Source organism: Botryllus schlosseri, chromosome 15, assembly GCF_051294905.1.
Source record: "Botryllus schlosseri isolate E-star chromosome 15, Bs_hap1, whole genome shotgun sequence".
NCBI classification, from domain to species: Eukaryota; Metazoa; Chordata; class Ascidiacea; order Stolidobranchia; family Styelidae; genus Botryllus; species Botryllus schlosseri.
The window spans coordinates 7,123,803-7,139,011 of NC_137250.1; the positions used below are offsets into that span (position 1 = coordinate 7,123,803).

Consider the following 15,209-nt stretch of genomic DNA (forward strand, 5'->3'; position numbering starts at 1 on the left):
TGCATCGTTTTATTGACCTGTGTCCGTAATCATGCCTGGAGGTCGGAGCACTCATTGGCAGTTTAGAAGGTTTTAGGGTAATTGCCTTTCATTAAAACTATGGTTTACTGCGTTGTGCGAAGTCTCTGGCAATTAGAACATCTGGTCAACCTTCTAAAACCCATTCACATGGTTCTACGCCCATCTCTGTCTAATAGGATTTCCAGACTTGAGAACAACCCGTCTAAGATTTACTTTACGTGTCGCACCTTCGATATCAGTTACCACAACAGCTTTCTACGCAATTCGCAGAAAATTCCGCTTTGAGCAACAATCCCTTATATATATCAGTATATCGTCATGTAGGTGAGAATTATGACTAACACATATGGGAAACAATATCTAGGGCGAGCTAGTAAGTTAACATCTACTGAACAATGCGCGCGTCTAATATACATCCAGCGCTGTGCTGTCGTACACTGTGTAGGCCAATTTGTACAGCATTGGCAAGCATCGTACATTTGTACAGCTTCACATGTATGTATGGTTGGGTTTACGTGCGGGGAATATCACTCACGCACCGAATTGTGAATATCACATTCGCGACAAAAAGCAATTCACGTAATGAGTACGTCTCGTGGCGTATGGGTTGAGGTCATCCATTGGTTTCGTGACGTAAGCGACCTAGATGACGTAACCTAGTCAACTTTTAGCTATATGTAGTGTATTGTGATGTAATGGTCGTCACAGCGCAATCGAGTGTGAACGCGCCAATTACTACTGCGTGCACTTCCTTATTCAGTGAGTAATGATATTCACTGTATTTTGCATTTGTTGGTAGGATAATCCCGACAATGCATGACCGCAATTCGTTGCTCTGAATGATGGTTTATGTGATGTTAAGTAGGTCGCGAGAGATTAGCGTTGAAAAGTAGGGTATTTCATTTCTTCTTTCGTAGTAAGTCCGCTGCCATACAAGGACAGGATAACGCTTTGTCGTTACCCTGTGATCGGTCACCCTTGCATCCTCTCATTAAGGAAACGCTGCGTAATAAATTTACTGCAATCCTGATCACACGCCTCAACGACAAACTTGTATGATTTAACCAGCCCCTTACGATATTTCTGTTTCAGCAAGAACATATCTCTGCTGCAAGGCACCTACGTAGAACATCTTGATTTGTTACTGACCGCTTCGGAAGATGGTAACATCTACGTGTGGGGATTTGACCAAGCCGCTGTCAGCGCTCTAGCCAAGCTATCCCCCCAAGACGATATCAAACCCCCTGACAGGTAAACTATATTTTGAATAGACTTTATGGAGGTACGAAACTTCACTATCGTAACAAACAATATATTCATATTGCTAAATTTATTCCGTCAAGTTCGAAATATGGAAATAATTCTGTCGTTGTGACGTAATAGTGACAAATCTACAGACTCGCAAACGGCATACACAACAACGCACAGTTACAGTATAACAGTCAAATTCGACAATAAGAATAACCGAATTGAACACAGTGCTAATGAAATATGATGAATGGATATGCCGTTCGCGAGTCTGAACGATGAAATTCCTCGTATATTTCGAATTTGGTTGACCGCAACTGCTAACGTTTGCACCTGATGAGAGTCAATCGAGGAGCTTTTTGAGTTGAATAAATTCTGCAATATGAATATATTATTTGTTGCGATATATTTCTTCTGTATCGCTGCTGCATCCTGCGCTTATCTGCCCATGTTAACTATTGCGCGATTGTAAAAATCGGACTCGTATCTCAACGAAACGACCTTTGGCTGAGCGGAATCATCATCAAGGTTTTTGACAGGAAGTACCAAGCCTTGCTCAACGAGCTTCGCCGCGATGCCGCGCCGGGCGCGAAACCGCAGGAAAAGCTTTACGGGGAGGATGTGAGAAATGGACCGGCAAGGGGGGTTCAGTACGAAGACGAAGTAGATGTAAGCCTGTTATATTCAATATCGCCTGTGCTGATATTTTGAATTGTCACGTGACGTTATACACCGGTGCGTTGAAGCTAGCATAACCGGTTAGCAAATAGTACTTACACTACATAGCATATGCAGCAGAAATAGTGCTGTTATCGAATAATAACGTGTGAAATATCTGTGAAGTTGTGATCAACTCACAGCATTGTCATGAAGTCCAATGAAATAGGCATGGTCCAAAATATACCAAATTACATTTAATGTGATGTACAACTGGTATTATATTCTTTGTGGTAGCATAAAAGGTAGATATGAGAACTTTTCACATATTTCGAACTGTTATAACACCATAATGAGTGATACTGGAATAGTCACTCAAGCCTAATACTCAGAATCGCCCTGGTACTCGATTTTGCCCAGCTCTACTAATATTGATAACTGTTTAATAGCGACGAATAGTCGCTAGCCATTACTGTTTACTCTATTAACACTTCATCAATGCTGGTAAATAATTATGAATTCGGCGCATTGTAGTTACATATCGTATCATATCAAAAGTCATGCATTTGCCAAGCTATCAAAAATGTTGCATGTCTGCATGAAAATTTATCGCGCATACCGGCACCTGTGACAACAATAATGTATGTCCAATGCCAATAGCTGCGCGATACATATCTGCTCCGAGTCAATCGCTTATTTGCATGGCGCGCTTGTCCCGGCTGGTTTATGTCAGCACGATTTCTGAATTTTTACCGAGTCACAGTACAATTAATTACCGACTTTACTGATGGCGTCTTTGAAGCACTTGGAGGTACAGAGCTACTGTATGCAATTAAATATTATATTCATATTGAAATTAACCCGAATATTTACGGCTGACGGTAATCCTTTATGTACCTTGGAGCCGACTTTTATAAAATCCGCCTAGCAGTTTGTACCAACCGAAGTAGTCGGAGCATAATGCTATCTGTTCGCATTGATCGCTCGAATTTTCATGACGGTTAGGTGTGGTTATACGACTGTTGACATACAATGATCGGGGCCTACAATCTTTTCAATTCTCTACTGGTTGCTGACGATTACCCCTGACGAGTTTGATCCGAAAATATTTGGGTTGATTATTCACTTACGTTGTCATTCGAAGTCGGTTTTCACCCAGCAGCTATGGCATCATGAACCGATTAAAACTAAAATCTTTTGCAAAGACTTGAAGTTATTCGCATTTATTACCAAGATCGACAACAACCAAAGCGCCGATGATAGGCTCGCCGGTATACTTACGTAAAATAAGAAAGGCTTCCCAACTACATATAGGCCGCGAATTTACTCATAATTTGCTATTCACCTGCCGGTTGGCTTTGAAGAGTCATCGCTTGAAGCCGTCAAGGAGGATGGCTGAGGTATGAAAGGAGATATACTGTAATGGCGTGACAGTTTGAGGTGCTGTGGCCACCGTATTATGATAGCGATGGAAAGGTGCGATCGCATTTTGTTAGCGAAGCATCCCGTGACACTTGTGTATGAGATCTCATTCCCGATACCAGGAAATTCCGATACTGACGTTAAGAAATGTTTGGGTTCATGGAAAGTACACTGCTACAATATATATACTCCTGCCGTACCTGCTTTAATTCCCGAATCGCTGCCTGGGTATTGTTGTATAAACAAATATGTAGGCTTCTTGGACATACACAACATCAATATACAAATACGCCTACCAAGTTTGTGCCGGCAGAAGGAGCTCGTGTATACCATCTCAAAATAGTAGATTGAGATTAAGCGATCTCTTCGCCCCAGTTATTCGACATTTCATCACAGTGACGTCATATTTGGCGATACGGCTGTTGATTTACAATGTTCTTACCTGTTCTCTGCCTGTTCTCTCTGCCGACGATTACCCCTGGCTAGCGTCGGTCGAATATATTCGTGTTCATATCAGTGAGAATGTAGCATTCATGCCGTTCTGTACCTCCAAGAAGCTCTGCTATCAATTCAATTGTAATCTATTATATGGTTTCCCTGAAATTACCACAGGAGAACTGCATAGTACGGAACGTTTTCCGTTCTCGCGCTTATGAGATTGAACTCTGGTTTGATATGAACTGAACTTTATTTTTGTTTTGTTGTGTTGTTTCGTTTGCGAATTCAGTAATTCTAATTCCAATCAAATTTGAAAAAAATTGTGTAGCTATAATTTTAATTATAATCTAATTTTGAAAAATTGTGTAACTATATTACTAATGCTAATCTAATTTTATGATAGGATTGTTGGTATACAATGTACTTTCCAATGTTCTACTAGCTGCCGGCGATTACCCTTGACGAGTGTCAGCCGAACATATTCGGGTTAATTTCCATATGAATATACTTTTCAAAGGTATACATGACTTGCAGATACCGAATCCGTCAGTTCATTTACCTGGCTTTGTAGCTTTGTGGTAACTGCTGCCTAGCGGTGGTGGGAGTCGTGCAGTACGCCGCTAACTTGCGTTCGCAACTCCACGCGCGTGTCAGGAATAGGGCTGAGCACAATAATTCAAGTAATCGGATCTGAATCGGGTATAAATTCATATGGTTCGAGTGGCGTATAGTGAGGGATGATTTTTCGAGTACTGACATTTAACGCTCCCTGTCACTAGGGGTAAATTTATCAACGAGAATTAATGAACTATAGTTTCGAATCACTGCGATACTCGATCTTGTCGAGCCCTAATTACGAGTAGGGATATTTCGTCATCAGGTCGATGGCGACGCGTCATTGGTCGACACAGAGCGGCCGGGCGATAGCTTCGCGGACTCGGTCACGAACCGCGTCGCGGGTTTCATATGCAAGGATGTTCTGCTGGGACACACGGGCTGCGTCACGTCGATCGCCGTGGTGGATTTAGAGGAAGAATGCGGAGCTACATACATGGTGCGTGTGTCAGAATATGATTTCCGAATTTAACCAGCCACTGCCAATACTAGGGATAAGCGACAGTTTTCAAATTCCAATCCAAATCCAAGATTTATCTCGTATTACGCGCAAGCCCAGGTACTTTGATGGCTGAAATAAGTTGGGGTTATACAGTCACATGCTAAATGTCGCTTACGGAGATCGCCATTGCCAGTGACAAAGTATTTTTACTATTTCGGAGTTCTCTAATTGATTTAGCCTATACTCGCACTGTTGTGTCGAGATAGCGTATAATGGTATAATCCACAGCTCCGACCCCAATCGAATGCGGGTTCGAGTCCGACCGCGGTCGACTCCATAATTCCTACTCAAGTGTTGGAGGTTTATCTGGGCTCCTCCTCGCCATCTAATCCGCGTAAGAGGTGTCTCATAAAAGCCTAGAAGTATGCCGTGCTGCAAGTCGGCGGCTACGGTATAGAAATGTAGAAAATTGGCCTGGTCTAAATACCATAGCAGTCGACAAGCACCATGTATACCACAAACAATAACAACAAGTGAAGTTATCGTAGGAACTTTGTGAAATAGCCCCTGCATCGTGTTAACTAAATCTATTTTCGAAGATAGCACCTCTTCGTGGTGTCGTTATTCTATGCGTTATTCGCGAAGATATTCTTGCAATGTGGATAGCAGCCAGCTACGATTTGCTGATAAAAGAATGCGACCCATTGACTAATTATACTTTTTGAAACTGCTTGTGTACCTTTCATTGTATATTTCCATTGTCCGCTTGAAGTAGATTTGGCACGTCTTGGAAATTTCTACTTGTATTTGTAATGAGTAGTAACACATGCATAGTCACATGTTAAAGTGTTGCATTGCGAACGGCCGTTTTTCACGATGTCGCATACTCAAACGTTCACACCATTTGCGTTTCAAGATCTCCGGCGGCTGGGACAGAAGAATCCTGATATGGAACCTGCGCACCGGGCAACTGCACGACCAGCTGCGCAGCGCCACCAGGATCCGTTATGACGTCATAACCGGGGAGGAGCTCCCGCCGGAGGAGATCGAGGACGGGGTGGACGAAGAGGAGCTGGCTGGTGGCGAGCTGGCTTGTGACGGAGTCATTCTGGCGATGGAATACTGTCCAGAGAGGTGCTGATGTGAATAAGGGTGGTCTGTGCACAGTGTGCAGTCGCGCCTCTCTTTATACTCTAGTATCTCGGCTACAGTAATCACTAGGGCAAGTATTTGCAACTTTTTTACAGCTTCCGACTGATTCCTACATACTCAGAAGTTATGTAGTATGGTGTTTTAAGCTGTTTGTTGGATTCTTAGACTGCAACTTTTCTCCATTTATTTCATGCACCTTTTTGTAACTTTTTCGACTTTTCATGAACCGTTTTGCAACTTTTTTCGATTTTTCACGCAACTACCTTTTTACTGGAAATAGTTGGCACTATACGTAAATAGATCGCTGGATTATTTCGCTGTCGTTTAAATCTGAGGTCAGGTCCTTTCTGATTTGACGTACGTTCAGGCTAGACCGCCGAAAATTATATTTTCACTGGTTCAATTGTTTCAGGCTATTGATTTTGTTGAAGTCGTCAACACCGAGTGTTGCTACAGTGCCTTGGATACGGATTGATTCGAGTATCTCATACCCTAATAATTTCAAGGAACTTTTGTCCGTAAATGCAACTTTTTAGTCCAACTTTCTGAAAAATAAATGCAACTTTTTACTGCAACTTTTTGTGAAAAATGAATGCAACTTTCCACGGATTTGACTGCAGCAAATACTTGCCCTAGTAATCACAGAACCTCCCTAGCAAAGTCGAAACATGGTGATTTTCTACCGTTTGCACCTTCTTTCGAAGCATTGAAATTTTTGAATGGATTTCGAATAATTTCGAAATTTTGTGAAAATCAAGTTTTGTGCGATTTCAGCGACGTTACCATTCAGGAAGCTGTAAACCAGCGGTGGGCACACAGAGCGAAAAGAGTGTGAATTTTCACCCGTGTATCACCCGTGATATACGGGTGTTAATATACACCCAGGGCACACGGAACAGTTCAAACGCTAACCCAGCGCCCTTCCTTCAGACGCGAGTACGCGTACGCCAGCAGCGACGGCATGGTGTACATCCGCGACTTCAACACTGTCGGCAGCAAGATGAAACTGCGCAACACCCTGCAGGGTCACGAGCTGGAGATCACGTGCCTCAAGTGGAACAAGGTGTACCGGAGATGGGTCACCGGGTCTGAAGACGGGACGATACGGATTTGGGTAGGTGTCGTCGTCTACCGCAGTGTAATAATGGACGTGGAGGTTGTGGTTACGTGTTAGATATTACTACCGTGACGAGTTATCGTTGTGATATAATCCACAGCTGCGCCACCAATGGGTTACGGGTGCGAGTCCTGCCTATGTGTTGGAGGTTTATCTAGGCTCCTCCTCGCCATCTCAGCCGTCTAAGCGGTGTCTTATAAAAGCCTGTAAGCCTAGAGGTGAGCCGTGCTACTAGTCGGCAGCTACGGAATGAAAATGAAGAAAATTGGCCTGGTGTAAATGGCCGTAGTAGTCGACAAACTCCATGAATACCACCAAACAGACATCACTACTCCTCATTATCTGATACGGCCTCGGCGATGGTAGTAGCATTCCAAATCGGAAGAATTAGCTGATATGAATGGGTATATTGTCTTGGCGTGCAAACGGGCCAGAGACTGACAAGAGCGGGACGCTTGGAAAACGATCTGGAGCTTCACCTAAGGCTCAGGCTTCCCAGCAAGTACCGTGTCTAACGAACCACAACATCGATTCTTTTATTAGATGAAAAATGTTGTCAGGAATCGTGCGCAGCTCATAGTTCAAAATAGAAGGAAAGTGATGATCGTAATATTTTTGTTGTATTTGTATTTCTTTATTAAAATATGATTTCTTTTGCGGTAACTATGGCTGTGGCTCAAATTAGAGAGCACAGCGATGTGCTGCCGTTAAGTTTCTATTTATTAGATAAAAATAAATTGAAAAAAATTGAAAAATTTTCTGTTCACCTTATGAAAGAGTTAGGTTCTATATAGAAACGATGTTCACCAAATTGGGTTTAATTCCAACCAGTGGAAGCGGAGATATTGCGGTCGAAAAATTTGGATTAAAAAAAAATAGTATTTACGGTGGCCACCACCCGCTAAGATCTAATCCCAGACAGATTGAGTAATTCAATTCGCCGCACGGGTATAAGAAGTTGTAAGGCGCAGATATAGAGATGGACGACTGTATGCCGAGTTATACTTTGAAAGAGAAAAGTCACCTCCGCAGCTTGCGGAACAGCGGATTATAATTAACGAGAAGGTTGCGCAATTCCATACTCCCCGTAGTGAGACAATTAAGATTCCCGGTAGGGTGAGAGCGAATTCATATCATTGTTTTCTTCATAATTAGCAACGTCTTCATCCATACTCTAACACGGCCCGTTTCAACACGAAAACGCGTGTAAAATCATTACTTTTCCTTCGTGCATGCCTGGAGCGAGAATTGTACAGCTAGAAAAACTTCAGTTTTTCCAAATTAGATTAGAATTAGTATTATAGTTATACAATTTTCCAAAAGTAGATACAATATTTATTCTAATTTTATTGGAATAAGAATTACTGAATTAGCAAACGTAACAACAAAAATCAAGTTTGGCTCATATTAAATCATAGTTTAATCTCGCATTTGAGAGAACGGAAAACGTTTTTCGTGCTATACAGTTCTGTAGCATTTTCCCAAAAATCAGAAAATAGATTAGAATTAAATTGATAGCAGAGCTTCTTGGAGGTACAGAACGGCATGAATACTAAATTCTCACTGAAATATTTTCGGCTGACACCCGTCAGGGGTAATCGTCAGCAACTAGTGGAGAATTGGAAATAACATTGTATATCAACGATCGTATCACAAAATATGACGTCACCGGCCTGAAATTTCGAATAATCAGGGCGAAGAGAGCGCTTGAGCCTAATGCGCTATGACTATTGTGTAGCTTAGAATGAGATTAGAATTGGATTTCCGGCAGTTCACTGTGATTAGCAGTGGCTGGATAGCGTAGTGGTGTAATCGGAATAAAAATGAAGAATATCGACCTGGTGTGAATGACCATAGCAGTCGACAAACACCAAGAATACCGCAAACAAACAAACTCTAATTAGTCGGATACAGTCTCGCCTTGATCTTCCAGACCGAAGACGGCATGGTTTGCGAGAAAGTGCTATCCGCGGAAGGCCCCGTGTCGACTCTCTGCATCGACAGATCCAACGGCTGCGTGGTGGCAGGCGTGGAGAAAGAAATTAGGTGAGTACATACACACGAACCCGGCCTGATTCCGTAAGCAAACTAATCTTTTTACGCACTTGAGTACCCTTGCTGTACAGAGTGTACGACCTTGAAACCTCGAATCTGGTGCAGACGAATGTGGGACACACCGATAGCATTCGAGACATCATTCACGTGATGGAGAGGTCGCAGGTAAGCGTATTATGGGCTGTCGCGTGTTTACGTTGGCTTTATTGCAGGCGCGTTAACCCCGTTTTCGACTTTAACCGGGTCAAGCTTTTGTTCTGTTGACTGATTTTCGGCGCGGTTCCGTTGTGATAATGGAGCAATTTGTGAGGCTTACCGTTTATGTGCTCTGGCACTGTTCTGATTTTACTTGTAATGAGAAATTACGGTACTTGAACAGACTCTTGTACAGAGTTTCAATATACAATTGCATAATATATTCATATTGAAATAACCCCGAATAATTTCGGCTGACACTCGTTTGGAGTAATCGTCAGCAACTAGTAGAGATTTCGAAATTCATAAGTCATCAACAGTGACACGACAGTTGATATCAATACCGCTACTGTAAGCATGGAAGCGTCCGCATGATAGTACAGTTTTACGTTAAAATTTGTGTGTTTGAAACATATCCAATTCGCATCTGGTATACGCTGTCAATTCCGGCCCTTGTATTTGCTTTTGATCGATACAAATAACGCGGCAATATACTGCACGTATTTTCTGATTTCGCCCGTTAATAACCAATAACGATCCACATTGGCTCTAAATATCGAGCGCGACTCCTTCGTATTGATCATCTATTGACGTATCACTGTCGCTGTGACGTCACAATTACATCGTCATAACGTGGTTCCTAATCGATAAAACAGGCACCGCGCGCGTTTACAGGTTTACCAACTCTGTTTTTGTGTTGATTGTCGTGGGGTAGCGTTTTACGAACCATGAAGATCTGATTAGTCATGATCGTGTGATCGAGGACTTGAAATTCCGTGCTGCAACGCACGTAAACCGAGGTGCCGCTTCATACATCCGGTATGGAGTCTTTATAAGAAACCTTCATGTCTTTCTATTCTGAAACGATACCCACCATTAGCCGCCACACACACATGATGATGCGATTGTTGATATACAATGTCCTTTTCAATTCTGTAATAATTGCTGACGATTACCCCCGACGAGTGTCAGTCGAAAATATTCGGGTTAATTTCGATATGAATATACTATTCAATTGTATATTGAAGTTATGTACCTCCAAGAGCCTCTTCACTTATGATAATGTCCTGTTTGTAATTGGTATTTTGTATGCGACTATAGATGATCTGATTCGCGCATCATATATCCGTGATTTTGCCCGCAGGACATAAGGTGTCTGTGTGGCGTTAAAACTAATGGCAACTGCCGTATATCTAAGTGAATGTTGGTAATAGGTAGTCGCTTGGTAATAATAACTAACAGAGTAAATACGCGCAGTCTCGCCGCGATTTTACGCTATTCTCGCAGCAATCACACCTTTTCCATCATGTTTCTACCTGTTACCGGGCGTGGTTTTGAATGGAGTCAGCCGACCCTTTCGCGATAAGTCACCGGTTCGGTATTTCGATATCGACGCCCGCGTGGGATAGGTTCCCGCGTGCTTAATTCCTTTCTGGCTTCAAAGTGCGCACCCGCAGAGACTAGGCCTAGAATACTCACCCATTTACCTACTCGGCAAGAAGAATCTGTGGTATTATTTCTACTTAAGTACCAACGATGAATACTTTGAGCACCTCTGCGTGTCAGCGAATATTCTGCGACGTATCGCGGTCTTATGTAATTTGCGTTTACCCTCGTGGTTGAGATTTGAAATTTGCGACAAGCCGCGCTTGGATTGCGTTAAAGAAGAATGAGCCAATCTATATTGTCTAAAGACAATTTACATTTGAAGAGCTTCTTGGAGGTTGCATTTTAAACAAACGGTGTTTTAAACAGAGCCCTTTAAAAAATATTGCGTTTTTTTAAGTTGGTAAATTATGCTATAATTGTATGAATACTTTCGAAAAATCATTTTATATGAGCCTACGGACAATTACCACCCGATATAGGCGACGTATATCGATATGAGATGGTTGGAACCCTCAAAATAGTCGTGTCAACAGCAATAGTAGGCCTACAGATATTTCGTCAAAGGAGCTATATTTACCCTATATTTTCAATTGTCAATGAAAATCCTCTATGACGTCACAACTGAATATTCGTGACGCCGTGGCTTTACAAAACAAAACAAAAAAATAATAAACGTGTTGTAAACAACGGGCTTATTTTAAACATGTTCGTTTTAAATTGATTTTTGTTTTAAATGCAGCCCTAATGCTGCATGTGTTGGTGTGGCGAGGTTGATAAGTCAGATTGCGGTCCGGTAATATTGAAGACTGACCAGTATTGATTCAATAGAAGTTGCTTGTATTTCGATTTGAATGTGGACATGCTCGACGACTGTCGGATAGCCGGTGAGATGCTATTCCGCACTACAGGTCTGGCATACGTGATAGAGGGATGCGTTTTCTTGTATTCCGTCCTGATCATATGATAGTTTTTCTTTGGGGACGCTCATGTGTTGTAACTGTGCGCTTTTGATTCCGAGGTGAAGTAGTCGTTGAAATTTGTGAGACTGTGAACACAATGGAACTGATACATAAACTTGGCTTCCTCATGTCTTCTATGTTTAGAACACCAATATTTCAATATGGATATGTTTATTTCAATGTTGAATCTCTGTATATAGCTCCAGGACTCGGAACAATTTACATCAGACCGCGATAAGTTGTGTTAGATCAAGTCAAGCTGCTTGTGTATCTAACGGGCAGCGCCCATCGCCGGATATTACTTGAACGGACTAGCCCGGAGTGGCTGATACAGCGCGCGATACATAGGCGGCGTTGCCGGTAGCGACGCCCATAAAATTGGCGATTTTAGTGCCATTGCTGCTCGGTGACTCACAAGTCTTTTCGGTCGTCCGCAAATTCGATTTCACCAATGAGACTGCCGCGAGAGGTTTACGTACGACAGTAACCGGCGGTCGTTAAAGCGAGCAGTATTCGAAAAGAGACGATTTTCGAGAGCTGTGTGACGGGCCGTGAAGAAGTACCGGCGAGAATTCGGCTGGTGACTTTCGCACCGTCTTGCGTGCGCCGAAACCATTTGAACTGCCATTCGTTTATTTGGTTGCCACTGAATTCGACACTTGGCGAATTTGACATTAAAAACTCTTGTTATTTTGAAAGCGATGCATTGATATTGTTTTAAATCAGTCGAAATTGAATGTTTCGCTGAATATGAGCGTGACTCTTAGTATACGACGCTAGGTAAATTCGGCATGTTGGATTGGGCCCTTCGTGAATTTGACATCAGAAACATTATAGCTATTATTATTATGAAAGCAAGGCATCGATATTTTTATTAAGACATTCGACAGTGATTTTTTCACTGAATATGATCGTATACATGGCGCTTTTTAAATTCGAAATGTTCATCTCGATCTCGGCACTTGGTATGGATATATATAGATCATTGGTTAGGAATGGATGTGTTGATTATAATTTCCGCCGACTGTAAAAATACTGCTTTAACGATGCAGTCCTGGTCAAAGATATTTTGCGGTCCGTTTGCGTCGGAAGCCTTTTCGTCAAGGATCCATATTTACCCTATATCTTCCATTTTCAATGTAAATACACTGTGACGTCACAATTATATGTCAGTGACCTCATGACTTAAAAGACAATATAACATGTTTTAACCTTTGATCATGTTCGTTTTAGATTGATTTTTGTGTGAAATGCAACCATATACGTATGTGTTATTGTACTCGGGCTAGGTGTTAGGGAAGCGGTAGGCTAGGATTGGGGGGAGTTGAGTGCTGAATTCACTGGTAATGGCATTATTATTTTCACCGACTCCTAAACACCACTAGATTGCTATACAATGAAATGATAATAAGGAGTCGAAATGACTTGGAGTAGTCTTTCAATCATGCACATACACCCACCTTGTTTATAGAACACGGAAACACGAGAAATACACACTAAAATAAAAGTAGCATGGGATAACATAAGTAAATAAAGCGATGAAAATGAAATGGCATGTGTCGGTAGTCGAAGTCGATACGTCGGAACATGGTCCGGTAATCTCGGGCGCTGATGATACGATTGTTGATATACAATGTTCTCCACAAGTTGCTGTCGATTACCCCTAACGAGTGTCAGCCGGAAATATTCGGGTTTATTTCAATATGAATATATTTTGCAATTTTATACTGAAGTTCTCTACCTCCAAGTCTCTTCAACTATATAGTATTTACAACATGTCATGTGCTTTTTGCGGCAGTACGTTTCTTGCTCTTGGGACAAGTCGATTCGAATATGGAACGCGTACAGGAGACCGATACGGCGCCGGAAGCCAGCCAACCCGAATGAGCAGTGAACGTTTCACATATCCGCTTTAAGATTTTCCGTTATTTTATGCAATGCTCCCGACACGTTACACATGTATATTTTCACCACTGTACCCGTTCCCATAAACTTTATGGCTTAAAGCGAACTGTGTTATATTTCACATAGTCATGATACTTTATATGGCATATTTCATACCAAATATGTAAGCTATATCCTGTCCGTACCGTACATTCCGTTTGCACTTCAGAGTAAACTATTTTCTGTTTGTCCTTTTAACAGCCACGTTACCTTCAAGTGTATCTTCGTATATCTTTTGTAACTGAGATTCAATTCGCTGTTTTGTTTTGCATTTACGAAGCCGCACGTCTCGAAGTGTTTTACCTGTTTTAATTCACTGTGCATCGATTATTTTACCTGGTTTTATACGGATATCAATCCAATGCAACGTATAATGTGACTATTGCAGTGCTAACCCATCAAATCGGTCGATAATCGCAGCCCTTGATTAGTGCATCTGCATCTAAATAGTAATAATTAAGTTATAGGCCACGACACAGACTAGGAAATCAAGGTTATGTTGGGAATTTCGGGGCAGTTAGAGCGATTCTTTTCATGTATCCTTTTTCTGTTGATCTAAGATTTTATCGCGTGGGGGAATTCCATATTTTTTCTATTGGCGCGAAAACACATAGATCACGGCTAGCCGCGGGAAAAAATGGTGAGATTCTCGCAATTTCGGAGCGGACACTTGCTTAACTAATTCGTCTGCGACTAAATATTGTTGTGTTATAAGTGGTGTCGATTCCTAATTGAATTGGTGTTTAGATTTATGCAAACTGCGACGCTTATGTAATATATAGCAACTCGTAAGGAACGCAAGCTTATCCAAACTTATTGGGATATTTGCCTCGTCTTCAAAACATAGTACTTTCCGCGGGCGTGGTGGTTTGGAATGATTTAATTTAGCGGCCAATTTCTGCACCGCAAATAAATCGCTTCCTAATGCGGCCACGGATCGTCAAACGCAATATGACGCGACAGTACGGATTCCGAACAGTGCAAAAATCTCTGCTATTACCGACAATTCTTGTGTGTTGCTGGTATGCTGGCGCTAATTGAGTGTTTCTTCTGTAAACCGGCGCATTTTATATACAGATTAATAGTTGTATCTAGCCTTTAATAAACTCCGTCTGTCACGTATCCCATAAGACATATATATTGATTCTAGTTACGGTACAAGTCAATTACTATTGCACGAGGCACACTCTTATATTCGATTGTTGGGTTCGTACGCTTTATCTTCGTTGTGTATAATGTGTATGTAGAAACTATTTTAAGTCGCTGAAGGATTTTGTGATGCAATTCATTAAAGAACGCCAAATTGTGAAAATTTTGTGTATTGCGTTTCGCCTACATGGGAATCGGTACCGATTAACTATTGAATAGCTATCATCTACGGGGGAGTGCTAGTTGGTGGATGAATGAATCCAGTCAAAAGCCATTATGTCATGTAGTAATCCATGTGCGCTAGTTCAATATGAACTTCAAAGGTTTTACAATCAGTTCAGGTAATTAACAAATTTCATCAAATTAGTACACCACAGGGTTGCGACACAATGAAAATATAGGAAGG

The 15,209-nt window shown here is 41.8% G+C and overlaps 1 protein-coding gene across 2 annotated transcripts in view; it reads left to right on the forward strand.

The window, feature by feature from the left end:
- LOC145458006 (uncharacterized) overlaps positions 1–14,966 on the forward strand; it is a 33,341-nt gene extending 18,375 nt beyond the window's left edge. For both annotated transcript variants that reach the window (XM_080336294.1, XM_080336296.1), the window contains exons 11-18: positions 1,114–1,272; positions 1,809–1,938; positions 4,667–4,840; positions 5,760–5,977; positions 6,926–7,109; positions 9,046–9,158; positions 9,239–9,332; positions 13,509–14,966. In XM_080336294.1, coding sequence (XP_080192420.1) covers positions 1,114–1,272; positions 1,809–1,938; positions 4,667–4,840; positions 5,760–5,977; positions 6,926–7,109; positions 9,046–9,158; positions 9,239–9,332; positions 13,509–13,604 — 1,168 coding nt within the window. In that variant the 3' untranslated portion in view covers positions 13,605–14,966. The remainder of the gene's footprint in view (positions 1–1,113; positions 1,273–1,808; positions 1,939–4,666; positions 4,841–5,759; positions 5,978–6,925; positions 7,110–9,045; positions 9,159–9,238; positions 9,333–13,508) is intronic.
- Positions 14,967–15,209: the final 243 nt, after the last annotated feature.